At 43.7% G+C, this 15250-nt stretch overlaps 5 protein-coding genes across 5 annotated transcripts; 4 read left to right on the forward strand and 1 right to left on the reverse strand.

The window, feature by feature from the left end:
* Nucleotides 1–698: 698 nt before the first annotated feature.
* V865_001612 (uncharacterized protein) lies at nt 699–1542 on the forward strand (the record flags this gene model as incomplete). Its single annotated transcript, XM_066225428.1, has 2 exons — nt 699–1041; nt 1103–1542. The coding sequence occupies 2 exons, from the start codon at nt 699–701 to the stop codon at nt 1540–1542; spliced, it is 783 nt and encodes a 260-aa protein (XP_066081525.1).
* A 321-nt stretch (nt 1543–1863) lies between these two features.
* Nucleotides 1864–4129, reverse strand: V865_001613 (uncharacterized protein; the record flags this gene model as incomplete). The annotated part of the gene is made up of 5 exons (XM_066225429.1): nt 1864–2154; nt 2223–2569; nt 2714–3077; nt 3186–3971; nt 4037–4129. The coding sequence occupies 5 exons, from the start codon at nt 4127–4129 to the stop codon at nt 1864–1866; spliced, it is 1881 nt and encodes a 626-aa protein (XP_066081526.1).
* A 638-nt stretch (nt 4130–4767) lies between these two features.
* V865_001614 (uncharacterized protein) lies at nt 4768–8323 on the forward strand (the record flags this gene model as incomplete). Its single annotated transcript, XM_066225430.1, has 13 exons — nt 4768–4998; nt 5066–5179; nt 5247–5686; nt 5754–5902; nt 5967–6222; nt 6291–6435; nt 6507–6737; nt 6800–7138; nt 7227–7466; nt 7535–7859; nt 7946–8073; nt 8140–8210; nt 8269–8323. 13 exons carry the CDS (start codon nt 4768–4770, stop codon nt 8321–8323), a joined length of 2724 nt encoding a protein of 907 aa, XP_066081527.1.
* A 584-nt stretch (nt 8324–8907) lies between these two features.
* On the forward strand, nt 8908–11853 carry V865_001615 (succinate dehydrogenase [ubiquinone] flavoprotein subunit 1, mitochondrial; the record flags this gene model as incomplete). The annotated part of the gene is made up of 11 exons (XM_066225431.1): nt 8908–9012; nt 9107–9165; nt 9254–9294; nt 9369–9495; nt 9727–9814; nt 9885–10356; nt 10458–10755; nt 10941–11297; nt 11356–11454; nt 11519–11644; nt 11712–11853. The coding sequence occupies 11 exons, from the start codon at nt 8908–8910 to the stop codon at nt 11851–11853; spliced, it is 1914 nt and encodes a 637-aa protein (XP_066081528.1).
* A 610-nt stretch (nt 11854–12463) lies between these two features.
* On the forward strand, nt 12464–14646 carry V865_001616 (uncharacterized protein; the record flags this gene model as incomplete). Its single annotated transcript, XM_066225432.1, has 9 exons — nt 12464–12863; nt 12979–13219; nt 13327–13369; nt 13425–13587; nt 13732–13805; nt 13905–14152; nt 14204–14288; nt 14354–14388; nt 14472–14646. The coding sequence occupies 9 exons, from the start codon at nt 12464–12466 to the stop codon at nt 14644–14646; spliced, it is 1464 nt and encodes a 487-aa protein (XP_066081529.1).
* Nucleotides 14647–15250: the final 604 nt, after the last annotated feature.

Genomic DNA, 15250 nt, shown 5'->3' on the forward strand with positions numbered 1-15250 from the left:
TGATCCGATTGATCCGTTGATCCGGTCGTGCTCAATGTGGTAGAAACGCGTCAAAGGAGCGTTTTGCTACGTCATCCCAGTCATGTTTACAATTGTGGTTGTGTTTGCCACTGTGCAGAGATAGATAAGGATGAGGAATGGGATTGGTATTGGTACGTGGACTCGCTATCTCCTATCTTAGCGCATTAATATACTCATAATACTCGAGCAGGCCAGCTCAGCATTTGTTTATCCTACTCGTACACGCATCGTTCAAATACAGAGACATCCATACATCGACGCGTCTTGAGATAGATACCTCAACCTCTTATCTCTCTATCTTTGACCTAACCCATCCCCATCCTCATCCCCATCCCCCACTCAATTGCAGTCTAGTTTTATCAACGGAAACCCCACATTCCCGCATTTTCACATTCAATCCTTTCTGCTTTTCACACAAACACACATACGCGCATCAAATCAGTACCATCATCATCTACAGTATATAGCTTGGTTGGTCCTCATCCCCACTTGTGCACGTGTATACAATACCGCCTTCTTATTGCGAGACCCATACTCCATCACATCCACGATATAACAACTTGCTGGTTCAAGTTATCAACTATATCTATATCAACCACCAAGCACCAATTCATCTTTCACGTCCAATCACCAATCACCACCTCATTACATTTCTGATCATAATCAGACGCAACACAATGCCAATCCCACCTCGACCCATCCCAGTCCATCACCCCCGCCACCCCCACCACGCCCGCCAAACGAAACCTAAACCAGGTTCTTCTGTCCCTCGTAAATCAGGTATAACCTCGTCGTCTCTCGAGTGGAGAGCGGAAATAGCCTTGCTCAACGAACTAGGTCCGAAGTCTGTTCCTCTACCTCTCCATCTGAGTGGGAATGGGAATAGTAAAGGGGTAAAGATGATACACAAGAAAGACAATGAGAATGAGAAGGATACAAACGATGGAGAAATGGGGGGAAGGAGAGAAGTAGGGTTGAGGGAGTTGATTGATGATGGAAGAGGTAAACGCGAGAAGAGAGGTGAGCATCCAGTATTCAATTGAAAGACTCAGTATGATGTTGATTTAGTCGACGTTTGCAGCTACTACAGCTACAACACTTGGATTCGATTTCATACCCAACCCTACCATCTTGACATTACCTGATACCGATTCTTCTCCTTCTCCTAATGGAAAGAAATCTTCCTCGTTATTGACCATATCTAAATCATCACCCATCGGACCCTCTTCATCACCTTTGGAGAATACACCACTCACACCTGGATTGTTACCCCAACCTTCCTCTTCGCCCGAACCCGGACCCGAGCTGGAAGATGAAGATCAAGAAGATGATTGGGAGTATATCCCTTCGTTATCATCGCAAAGAAACGTTGTTGATAACGACGATGATCATGATATTATTATCTTAGGGGAATTGGAACTTGAAGATGATGTTGATCACAGGGAGTGTAATAGCAAGATGGGAAAGAAGGCTATTGACATTAAGAAGAAGATTAGTTATGCGGATGTCTTGGGTAATTAGATGCACATATACAAACAGAGTAGGGAGGGTCGTTCAATTGGCTATGGGTTGGAGTTGGCTTGATCAATTTTAGATAAGAGAATATCACGTTTGTTTGAGATATCCATGATATAATACTCTCGTAAATACGCAAATAATCATAACCATAAAACATAAATACCAAACGCAACATTTTGTATATCATTGTACAGTAAACTCACAGTAGAGGAATCAGCGAATCATGTAAAGTTTGTTTCACGTCGTTGTACTTGTAATTGTCCTGGCACTTGGAAAGTGACATCTCTATTCATTTCCGCACTGTTACAGTATCATCTGATCATGTCATATCTTTATCCTCTTCCCACTCAATATCCAAGCTACCCCACAAACTCCCAAACTGTATCCGACAAGTACCAACATTGACAAAAACCTCCCAGCGTATATACTATTTATGCAGATATTAACTAAGCCCGTCCCTAAATTAGCCACTAGGAAGATAATCAGCCCATTCCTGTTGATGGATTCTAGTAGTGTGGGGGTGGGGATATCGGGGAAAGTTGATTCTAGAAGTAAGTATCCGAGTAGGAAGAGGGTATTGTATGACGCTATGAAAAGGACGTAAGGTGTATTTGCCTATGCACATGTTTTAGCTCGTAATTCTTCTTGTCTTGTATCAATAGGTAGATCGATGATCCACTTACAAATCTTCTTGATACACCTCCATCACCCGCCAGACCAAACCACAACCATCCACCAAGACTCATCCAATAGACCACAGCGTACCCGAACAACTCCAAGATCAACTCTGTCCGTCTCTTATCGTAATGTCTCTTGATATGATCCTCGACATTATCAGTCACTCCTGTAGGAGAAGGAGGAGGGCCAGAGAGTCTCTGGATATGTTCACCTATTGATAGACCTAGGAGATAGATTGATATGTACCCCGGTAGGGAAGATAGACCTTCTTTGTTTTGACCTAGTAGACCTGGACGGGATGGGGAGAGAAGGAATGATTGAAGTGAGAATTTGGTAAGGATTACTTGGTGGACTGATCGCACGATATGTCAAACAACCAAGTGGCAATATCAGCAACAATACTCATGACTTTATAGACTTGCGTGACTTTCTTGATTATGAGAAAGAAATGTAAGAAGGGAGATTGTTTTTATCTTTTACGCAATGATCAACTCACTCAAACTTATTCCAATACCCAATACACTCCATCTAACCCACCTTCTCAAAGGTCTGACCAAAACTCCGAAAACAGGTAATAATCCAATAGTAAAGAAGAAATTCCAATGAACTCCATATTCAGTTACATGTTCGGGATACTCTACACCTTTCACCATTATCAACCTTACAAGACCCAATATCAAAGTAGGTAAAGTTTTCTTGGTAGCTTTGAACAATTCTTGAAATAATTTGGGATCGTCTTTACGTATGAGTTTCATTCCTGGTGAATTGGGTGGTTTGTTATTGGTATTGCTGCTTGGGGTGAGCGATTTAAGTGAAATTAGTCCGAGGGAGAAGACGAATGATCCTACGCCTACGTCCATCTACATCGATATCATATCGAAGCAGCAGCTTTTAGTCTATTTTTCATTGTATATCACAGGAGAATGGAGGTCCGCTAGTTGGTCGGCGAGTGGGAGCGTATAACTTACCAAGCTAGTACCGAAATCTTCACATTTACCTAACCACCTTGGGAAAACCTTAAAATCCACTGCTAATATGCAATGAACAGTCATAATCATCATATGCGCTCTGTATACACTCAAAAACGGTAATTTCCTTTTGGTTTTTGCATTGTCATCGGTGATTTGAATCGTACTTGGAGTAGAAACGTTTCGTATCCTTGATTTGGCGTTGGTAGGATAATTTGATGATCCAGATGGATTTGAGAGCGAATCTGTCTCTGCGCTTGGTGGAGTAGGTAGGATATTGACTGTTATATTATCTGGACTAGGTTGAGGACTAAGTCTCCTTTTATTGACTCCATTACTGGTATTGGGCAATTTGGAGAATGGATCTTCGACCGATAAAGTTGATGAAGGTGAAGTGGGATTGGAACTGATCAATGACGGACTGGGAGAAGTTGAATATTCATGTGCACTGATCAAAGCGACTTGAGAAGGAAGTTTGATAGGTGTATTTTGCGTTGAGGTAGTTGTCGAAGTAGGTTCTGCTATTTCTTCATCTGAATCGGATTCTTCTAACCATGATCCCTTTGATTGACCTTTCTGATCATTATTACTTATACTACGTCGACGTGATTTAGGAGATAGTGAATAGACTATCAGGGATAGAGTGATAAGGGAGATGTTGAATGTGATAGGGACAGTAGCGAATATGGTTACTCCCAGTAAAAGAGGAAGAGCAGAGGTTAGGTAGTCAAATGTGAATGATGGTCGGAAACGAGGATAAAGCGTTGCGTATAGAACGTATGAGGTCTATTGGTTACATCTGGTCAGCCAGTTTCTGGTACCGTAGCATGAGTAGTATACTTTACACTCACCCAAGCTACCAGACTGACAGCCAAGATGGTGAATATAGATGAACCTGGATTGTCGGATACGAATGCCTCTTTGGCTGATTTGTAGTCTGACATGGTGACTGAACTTAATTCTCGTATATGGGATGCTTTAATGATACGGAGTCCATGATATGCGAGGTCGTCTATCCCTCCCAACACCGATTCTGTATAGTCTGGTCCGATGATCACGAGATGATACTGCAGGATGTCAGATCATAGCCAGACCACTCACAAGTTGGTCTTTTACATGGTCCTCCTCCACTCGGTCTCAACCTGTGATCTGTGTTACGAGTACCTCCACTCTGGTGATCCTTCCTGTAACTTACACCTGCCACCATACAAATACCGATTCACCGTACAACCATGGAATGGGATCAAATTCGCCTCTCCTCAATCTTACTCGCACGGACGGAAGAAAGGCTGGACGCAAGTGACAAGTGGACCAATAAAACGACTAAGTCCCATCGAACTTAACCGTTTTGCACTTCCATCTCATATCCCATCTCTCTTCAACACCAACTTGTGACTGTTTCGGTTGAATGAGAAATTCCTTTCCTTCCATCATCAGATCAGCCAAACCATCATTCTATCCTCTATATAATAGCAAATCATATCCTATATTTCGTATAAATTGTTATCGCCGTATTGTCAAAAGATCTGCCTACAACAACACCTCTCAACTTCAACGCGTCCAATTACACACCTCAACCAAAATGTCAGGAATCACTTCTGCCAACGGTGCGTCCGACAACATGGCAGTTGTAGCTCCCAATCTGGAATCTACACCTTCTATCATCGCCGCTCATGCACCTCAGGTGAAAGATGATGATCAGAGTATGAGCGAGGATGATAAACCGTTGATGAAGAAACAACAACAACAACAACAACAGAATAATAAAAGAGTTGGTGGAGGTACCAGTTCGAGTGAAGACGAGAAACCTCTAGTAAGTCAGCTCAGATCATAAATTACAGTGTATCCTTCATTGAGCTGACAAACATGGTCCTATGCAGAACAAGCGACCAAGAGTTTCAAATGGAGCTGCTAACAAGAAGAGAAGAGTGGTAGATAGTGATAGCGATGAGAGTGATGCTGGACCTTCAGTCAAGAAAGAAGCTGAACCAACAGTGAGCATGATTCAGTCCGTTTCGGATGTAAAACATTCGTCAGACTGAGGTGGTTTCTTGGTATTAGCCAAAAACGAACGGTACTTCTAAACCGCGTCCATCCACTACCAAGAAATCTGCCATCCCATCATCCGACTCGGATCTTTCAGAAGATGAAAAACCACTTGCTAAACGAGCAACAGCCAATGGAAATGGCACTGCCAAGGCGAAACCCAAACCTAATACCCAAGCAGCTAAGAAAGCTCCATCAAGTGATGAAGATGAATCGCTCTCCGAGGAGTCAGAGTCGTCGGAAGATGAAAAACCTTTAGCTAAGAAGAAAGCTCCTGCGAAACCTCGACAGAGTACCTCTTCGACTAAAACCGCCCCGAAAAGTAAGGTGAAAGCTGAACCCGAGAGTGAAGATGACGACGACGTGCCGTTAGCCAAGGGAAAGGCAAAGGGACAGGCGAAACCTGCTGCAAAGGATAAGAAACCTGTGATAAAGAAGGAAAAGAAGGTCAAAGAGTGAGTCGAACGAGATATCTCTCCTAACTATAGGAAGCACGGACTAATGGGTGATCACGTGATGTAGGGAAGAAGATGAAGAAGATAAGTATAAGTGGTGGGAACAAGAGGCGTTAGGTGATGGAGAAGTGAAATGGACAACATTCGAACATAATGCTGTGTTATTCCCTCCGCCATACGTCCCTTTACCTAAGAACGTCAAGATGAAGTATGATGGTGAGTTTCGCATCAGCTATTGATCCTTCTGCTATCGCGTGAGCTGATATCATATCTTGTTCAGGTGTCCCACTCACCCTGCCGCCTGAATCGGAAGAAGTAGCTGGATTCTTCGGTGCGATGATAGAAACGGATCACGCCCAAGATGCTAAATTCCGAGAAAACTTCTTCAAAGATTTCAAAGCGATGTTGGAGAAATACCCTCCCAAGGAGAACGTCAAGGTGAAATCGTTGGATAAATGCGACTTCAAACCGATGTTCGAACATTTTGAGAGGGAGAAGGAGAAGAAGAAAGCTATGACTAAAGATGAGAAGAAAGCGTGAGTGCTAGAAATTTGTGCTTACAACAGACAAAAAGTGTTAATGTGACACATATCGGTGTTTGCAGGATCAAGGAAGCTAAAGATAAGATGGAAGCACCGTATCTGTTCTGTATGGTAGATGGACGTAAAGAGAAAGTAGGAAATTTCCGAGCGGAACCTCCTGGTTTATTCAGAGGTCGAGGTGAACATCCTAAGAAAGGTACACTTAAGGTGTGTCTCAGCTGTCGATTCCTTCCAAATCTGGATCGATTAGCTGATTGATAATGATGATTGATCTGTAGCATCGATTACGTCCTGAGGATATTATCATTAATATTGGAAAAGACGCTCCCGTTCCTGTACCTAATATACCCGGTAAATGGAAAGGTGTCCAACATGACAACACCGTTACGTGGCTGGCGCATTGGAAAGAGAACGTCAACGGCAACGCGAAATATGTGTTCTTATCTGCTGGATCATCCTGGAAGGGTCAGAGTGATAGAGCTAAATTTGAGAAGGCTAGGGAATTAATCGTGAGTTTATGTGATTCAACGGTAGTTGGCTGCGACATAGCTGACCATTCTTTGTGTGGTAGAAACATGTCGATAAGATCCGAAAAGATTATACGGAAGATCTGAAATCGAAAGTGATGGCTGACCGACAACGAGCGACGGCATTATACTTCATCGATCGATTGGCCCTCAGGGCAGGAAACGAAAAGGGTGAAGATGAAGCTGATACGGTCGGTTGCTGTTCACTTCGATACGAGCATGTCACGCTCTCTCCACCGAATACAGTGGTATTTGATTTCCTAGGTAAAGATTCGATGAGATTCTTCCAGGAAGTACAGGTGGATGCTCAGGTGTTCAAGAATATAAAATTGTTTAAGGCGGAGCCGAAGAAGAAGGGAGATGACTTGTTTGATAGATTGACTGTGAGTAAACCCCTCTTTGCTGACGCCTCATAGCTTTCTCAGATAAGGCTAGTATAGTTGACTAACTTTGTGGGGGGGTTTTTTGTAGACAACTCTCCTGAATAAACATTTGAACAGTATGATGCCTGGTCTGACGGCCAAGGTATTCCGTACATACAACGCATCGTGGACTTTCCAAAAGCAACTGAAACATACACCCAAGAACGGTACCGTCGCCGAAAAGATCGCAGCGTACAATACGGCCAACAGAGATGTCGCCATATTGTGTAACCATCAGAAATCGGTCAGTAAAACCTGGGATGTTTCGAAAACTAAACATGAGGATAAGGTGGGTTACATTTATTGCCTATCATGGATCTTTTCGGTTCTGACTGATACTGAATGCTGTCATTCCAGATACGGGCCCTCAAATACCAAAGGATGAAACTTCGATTGCAACTCTTCTCGCTCGATCCCAAAATCAAGAAGAAGCGACCTGACTTAGCGGAAGACGAGTCGGACATGGACGAGGATTTCTGTGAGAGACACGAGAAGGAATTACTCGAGAAGGCCCTTGATACCGCTCAGAAGAAGTTTGATAAGGATAATGTGAAATTAGAGGAGGAAGGTGAGAAGAAAAAGGATAAGAAGGATCTGGAGGAGAGGCTGAAAGAGATCAAAGAGGAGTTCAAGGAGTTGAAAAAGGAGAGGAAGAGTAGGAAGGTTGAACCTAGACGAGCTGGTGAGTTGCGATGCGACCTTGTATACTGTTTCTCCTTGGATGGAACAAGGGTTGGTACTGATAAGCTTGATAATGATAATTACTAGCCACGGAAGAAAAGTTGTTGGAACAGATACAGAAGATGGACGAGAGGATCGCAACTGCCAAAGTACAACTGGAAGATCGAGATAAATTGAAGGATGTCGCTTTGGGTACATCCAAGATCAATTATATCGTGAGTTTTTCTCATCTATTTGTCTTTTTGGAATAAGGGTTTAGTATGACTGATGTTACAATGTAGGATCCACGAATCACTGTAGCATGGGCAAAGAAATATGATGTACCGTTGGAAAAATTGTTCTCCAAGACTTTGTAAGTTGTGCGATATCACGCTGAGGGGAGATGATGTACTGATGTTTGTGTAATTCAGACGGGAGAAATTCCCTTGGGCTGAAGCCGAGGCTGATAAAGGGTGGATATTCTAGAGTATCTATGGTGTAGAAGCAGTAGACGATTGATAGCTATAGCATAGCCATGTATCATGTCAGTCCGTTGAGGAGATATAACTCTGGTCGTTTGGTATTGTAGGGATATTGCATCAGGTAACAACATATCATCATTATCATTCATGTTATATCATGCATCTTTCCAATTTTGTTTTTGGGATTTGACCGGTTACTCGAGTTAGCATCCTTTGCCATGTCTAGTCTAATGCTCCTCATCTGATTGGCTGTTCGGGTTGTATCGGGTCTATCGTGTGTTGTGAAGGTGATCGGGTCAATTCGGAGTGTCTGGTGTAAAGTGAGAGGGTGAGATATGGTTCCTGATTGTTGAGAGTGGATGGTCGAATCGCATCACGAGTTTTTGATGGTGAGCATCCTTCCAGTTACATGTGAATCGTCCAGAGATCATCTTGAAGATCGTAACAGGTATTTGTGTAAAGCATACGCCACCTAATCTATCAATCCATCTTCAAGCTACATCCTGGTAGATAGACCACATCTCTCTCTGTCTATTCCTTTACCCATCGATCATCCTCTTATCCTCCCCTTCAACTACATCATTCGCCATGCTCTCGCTCTCACGAACACGCCTCTCCCGATCGGTTGGCAAGAATTTGTTAAAGAGGAATTATGTAGTCGCCTCGCAGACTCATAGGGCCAGTGAAGCTCCTGTAAGTGGGAATTCATGCGCTCGATGTGGGAAATAGCATAAAGAAAAGGGCTGTGATGCTGATCGATCGGATTCGTGCGTTTGTTTAAATATAGAACTTTGGTCAACATAAAGGTTATCCAGTGATTGATCATGAATTCGATGCTGTAGTTGTGTAAGTGACATTATAGCTATTTGTTTTCTCGCTGCTATCCTAATAAGCAAGTGGAAACGGAGCTGATGTATTCATTTTTGACTAATAGTGGTGCGGGTGGTGCAGGTTTAAGAGCAGCTTTCGGATTAGGTTAGTCTCCCTCACTGCTATTGATGTATAGTATTGTTTAGTACTTACTGGTATTGATGATATGATATAAATAGCCGAAGGAGGTCTCAAGACAGCATGTATAACCAAACTTTTCCCTACCCGATCTCACACCGTGGCTGCTCAAGGTGGTGTGAATGCTGCGCTGGGGAATATGACAGAGGATGATTGGAGATGGCACATGTGAGTGTACTGTCAATGTAGCAGAGGGCTGCATTTCGATAGAACGGATGGCGATCGATATGAGAGGATGGTAATGGCGGGCATGAAGTGCGGTCGAAGCGAGGATGAGATAGACGATCGGAACGAAATGTTTGGTTCAGAATAGAGCAAGAAACTACTGTGTTGACATCGATCGAAGGAGGCGAGAATTAACGTTAGTTCAGCAGCTGATGGTTCTCTTCATAATTACAGGTACGACACCGTTAAAGGTTCCGATTGGTTAGGTGATCAAGATGCTATTCATTACATGACTAGAGAAGCTCCCAACACCGTCATTGAGGTGAGTCAGCTAGCACCCAATGAGAATGATGGCAAGCCAATAGTTGATTTGTTGTATTCCCACTTTACAGCTCGAACACTACGGTGTACCTTTCTCGCGAACCAAGGAAGGCAAGATCTACCAACGAGCGTTCGGTGGACAGTCCCTCAAGTATGGAAAAGGTGGACAAGCCTATCGATGTGCAGCAGCAGCCGATCGAACTGGACATGCCATCTTACACACCTTGTACGGTCAATCGTTACGACACAACACCAACTTCTTCATTGAATATTTCGCTTTGGACTTGTTAATGCAAGATGGTGAATGTGTCGGAGTGCTCGCGTTGAACATGGAAGATGGAACCCTCCACAGATTCAGATCCCACAAGACCGTCTTGGCTACTGGTGGATACGGTCGAGCCTACTTTTCGTGTACTTCCGCCCATACTTGTTCCGGTGATGGAAATGCTATGGTCGTAAGAGCTGGATTACCTTTGCAAGATTTGGAATTCGTACAGTTCCACCCTACTGGTATTTACGGTGCTGGTTGTTTGATCACTGAGGGTGAGTCGAGATGACTGTCATTCATTACTCCTAATCTCTATCTGTTATGTAGTACACATGTTGGGACAATCGTACTGATTAGTTATGGGCGGTTGCTTTAGGTTCTCGAGGAGAAGGTGGATACTTGCTCAACTCGGAGGGTGAAAGATTCATGGAACGATATGCCCCTACCGCCAAGGATTTGGCTTCTAGAGATGTCGTTTCCCGATCAATGACTTTGGAAATTAGAGAAGGTAGAGGTGTGGGACCCGAAAAGGATCACATCTTCTTGCAACTTTCTCACTTGCCTGCTGAGATTTTACATGAGAGATTACCTGGTATTTCGGAGACTGCTGCTATCTTCGCTGGTGTAGATGTTACTAAGGAACCTATCCCTGTGTTACCTACTGTGCATTACAAGTGAGTATTCTGCAATCCTGCCTTCTCTTACTCATTCGCCCTCTTAGTCTTCTTCTCCTTCTCCCCTCCTTTCCTCCTTTCTGCCCTTTGCCTACCCGTTTCAACTCCTATGCGCTTTGTCCTACCTCTGTTTAGTCATGCCTCATCAGACCCAACACATGCTGACGTTCGTACTTCTCCCTTAGCATGGGTGGTATCCCAACCAAGTACACTGGAGAAGTCATCACAGTTGACAAAGATGGAAACGACAAGGTCGTACCAGGATTGTACGCCGCCGGAGAAGCAGCCTGTGTGTCTGTACACGGTGCTAACCGATTAGGTGCCAACTCGTTATTGGATATCGTCGTATTCGGTCGAGCGTGTGCCAACCACATCAAAGAGACTTTGGCACCCAACACACCACACAAACCATTCAAGGATGATTTGGGTAAAGAATCGATCGCCAATTTGGATAAGATCAGAAACTCCACTGGACCTATGTCAACCGCTCAGGTTAGGTTAAACATGCAGAAGACTATGCAGACTGATGCTGCTGTGTTCAGGTGAGTTATTTGGATCGTCTTGCGTTGCCTCCAGTGACTGATGTATGATCCACTCCAGAACCCAAGCTTCTCTTGATGAAGGTGTGAAGAAGATGACCGAAGTGTACAAGCAATACGACCAAGTTGGTATCAAGGATCGAAGTATGATCTGGAACTCGTAAGTTGTGCTGTCCCTTCAAAGCCTCCTTGTATGCATGCTGACTTCATATCCCTCGTCGTAGCGATCTTATTGAAACCCTCGAACTCCGAAACATCCAACAGAACGCTATCCAGACTGTCGTCTCAGCTGCTGCTAGAAAAGAATCTCGAGGTGCTCATGCCCGAGAGGATTTCCCTGATCGAGATGAGTGAGTCACCATCCTACCTACTTCTCTGAATCGAACATGTTATACTGATGATACTCTTCATTCACAGCGAAACATGGATGAAACACACTTTATCATTCCAACATGATCCCGAATCACCAAAGGTCGACCTCTCATACCGAGGAGTTATCGCCACCACACTTGACGAAGCTGAATGTAAACCCGTTCCACCATTCAAGAGAACCTACTAAGCAGCTGATAGTTGTGTATACGAGAATGATGGGAGGTATGTCCATATTTTAGGCTTGGTGATGAGTCGTAGATCCATATGTATTTGGCATATGTGGGGTTAAAGTATAAATACAAGTATATATTGTATCCAATATCAGTCTTCAGATTGAGAATCTGGAGAATTGATAGAAAGGTGTAAAAGATTGATGTGATGTCATGCATTTTCCTTTTTTCGGTTTTTACTGTTTCATCATTAACTCAATCACTCCGACTCTACATACTCCATAGGATGTATTATCTCGTGAATATTAAGCTAAAGATCGATGGCAGAGGATAGCAAGATGCTGCTTAGCTCATTGGATCACCTCTTTGAACAAAACTCGTTGACCAAAGCTTCTCCAACTTCTTTGACATCTCTCGATCATTTGGAAAAACCAGTGATTTATTCTCTCCTTTCATGATATATGACTTGAAAGTTCTGAAAGATGTACTCAGTATACAACAAAGGATTTTGTACTGACTTACTGCGTGATTTATAATACATTCTTCTATCGCAAGTCTTCTATAAGTGTTCTGTATTTATAAATCAATCAGAGTAATCAAATTAAAAATCAAAAAACAAATCTAAACATGTCTTCTTCTTCTCTTTCGACGAATTCGGATCCGGAAACTGCACCATTGATCCCCCAACCTCCTTCAGTCTCTGTCCCAGTACCATGGCTTCAACTAACACCTCTGATATCACTTCGAGTCCTAGACGCACTGACGTACTCTATAATCTTCCCTTACATCGTAGCATACATAACTTCAATCCCGTCCGTTCCACCCGACAAAATAGGTTTGTATGCAGGTTTGGCGGAAGGGTCTCTTATGGTCGTGGAAGCTCTTATGGCTCCCTTTTGGGCTTATATGGCAGATAAAATTGGAAGGAAAAAAAGTCTGGTTTGGGGTTTTGCGACGGTCGTGGGTGCAATGGGGTTAATGGGATTTGGGAAAAGTGTTGGGTGGATTATATTTTGGAGAGCTTGTTGTGAGTCATCTCCTTACAAGTACAAGTACAGTATCTTTGAGTCATTATCACTGATTCTGTTTCCATGTTGACAATAATTGCACCGTGATATACTAACCCCCCGACTTCGTTGTAGATGGTCTTAACCCTGGTCCAGTCATCTCTCGAACAATCTTCACAGAGCTCTCCCACCCTTCCAATCGAGCATTGATCTTCTCCATTTGGGGACCCCTATTTAGCGTTGGGATTTGCCTGGGTACTTTCCTGGGTGGATTACTGGCAGAACCATATGGGAGATTACCCCGTTGGATGGGGGGTGAGAATGGACTATGGATGAAATGGCCTTATGCCTTACCAGGGGTGGTTTGCGTTGCATTGTGAGTATCATACTGAACGGTTTTTTGTTGTCGTATTCTAATGTGATGTACTGATCCGATATTGTCATTCTCGAATCGTCCGTTTTGCAACAATGCGAAATCTGAAGATCCGTTTTCACATTGATCTTATGTCAGATTATGACAAAAGAGGTAAGTCAAGCGTGATAGTACTATCAATTTGAATGGTTGCTCTGCTGATACACAGATCCACCCTATATGTGAACCCCTGAACCAGACTCGCCCTGCCACACTGAACCATGGAAACGAAGAAGAGGATCATGAGGTGTCAATCCCGGGTAGGAGAAAGAGCAAATTCAGAAAGACTATGGAGATATCAAATTTCAAGACTATTCTCGTATGTTTTTGTGGTAAGTATGTTCTTATCGCCTTGACAATGAATTGACCGTTGTATTATGTATTATATAGCATTTCAGATTGGTAAGTCTTACCACATGGGTCAGTTTTCAGTGTAAAAGTCGGAACTTAGCTTTGTATTGTGGGTGTACAATTAGCCACATTCGCATATGATGGTTTCTTCACTGTTTTCAGCTACACCCCCGTGCCTCAAGGTGGTTTAGAGCTTCCAGTGAGTACAGTACATCTTCCTCTTTGATACTGTACAGTACGTCTCCTCAGATATACAGTATACAGTGAGCTGAGGATCAATTGGACTATGGCATGATAGATCCAGACCATTGGCATCGTAGGATCTATATCTGCTATAATGAACTTTATCCTCTCCCTTTTATTGGTACCCCGCCTTCAACCCCGATTGGGTATCAGACGATTCCTCTCTATGACAATCGGGACAATCCCAGTCGAAGCGATATTCATACCTGGAATCCAGAAGATCGCCACTCATGGGAACGCTGCGATATATTCAAGTCTGGCTGTACAATTGCCCTCAAAGAACTTCCATCTAATGGCTTGGCCGTGAGTACCGCTCCCCCGAGAAGCATTTAAGCTGAACCTACAACTTGGCAGTCTGAACGACCAGCTTACCGCTGCATGTTTCGATGATCATCCTGAGTTGTTAGCTACGGGAAGTGCAATCGTGCTGATAGCTGGTGTAGGAAGCCCTTTCATAACCATTCCCATCATGTGAAAGTGTGCTCATGGACTTTGAACTGACAGGCTGGTGGGAGGGCCATTGGACCTACCATCGCAGGGTAAGTGGATCTAGGGGCAAAAGCTATGCCATGTCTCAACTTCACTCATGAATCAACGCGGCTGATTCTCTGACCTACTGCAGATGGATGTTCTCCATCGCGACACAATATCCTACAGGATCGCTGGGCAGACAAATCTCATGGATCTCTCTTCTCGTCATATCTCTCCCACCTCTGATTGTCACTTTTTACCTTCCCAAGAACCTGGGAATTCCACAACAGGAGAGTAATGATCAAGATTCTGGTCTGGGACAGTGAATGACGCCGAGATCGAACAAGACTGAGGACGATATGATGTACAGTTTCTTTGGCTGAAAGGCCAACAATGCAATATTACTTTCTTAGTAGCATTGATATCGACTATGAGCTCGTCATGCTACAGTATGTATGCTTCCTTGCGATTACGCTCTGATCAAGTAGGAACATGATGGGCCACTTTTGGATGTGCCACTCTCAAGCGAGTTTGTCACCATGCGGCTAAGAACAAGGTCAAAGTGGAGGAAGTACACTACAATAGTACACTAAAATCAAATGATAGAAGCACACATTCCTTCAGTCCTCTTTTCCTCTTTCCTCGACTTCCCTCCCACCCTCTCCTGTGTCTTGCATAAGCACACCAGCTCACCAATCATCCTCTCAATACAAAAAAATTCACGATCAGAGCACGATAACTCATTCATCCCCGTCTCTCCTTCTTCTCTCCCCACCACCCTTCTCGTCTTCTCAACGACGTCAGCGCTCGGTCGGCCTTCCGTAGCCCGTACACCCTTTCATACCCCTTCTGTGCGACCTAGACGCCAAAGCGACAATGGTAGGATATAGAGGGATGGATGGATAGAAAGCAATGTTCATCCTTTCGTCC

The sequence above is a fragment of the Kwoniella europaea genome, chromosome 1 (genome assembly GCF_036810445.1).
Source record: "Kwoniella europaea PYCC6329 chromosome 1, complete sequence".
In the NCBI taxonomy this organism is placed as follows: Eukaryota; Fungi; Basidiomycota; class Tremellomycetes; order Tremellales; family Cryptococcaceae; genus Kwoniella; species Kwoniella europaea.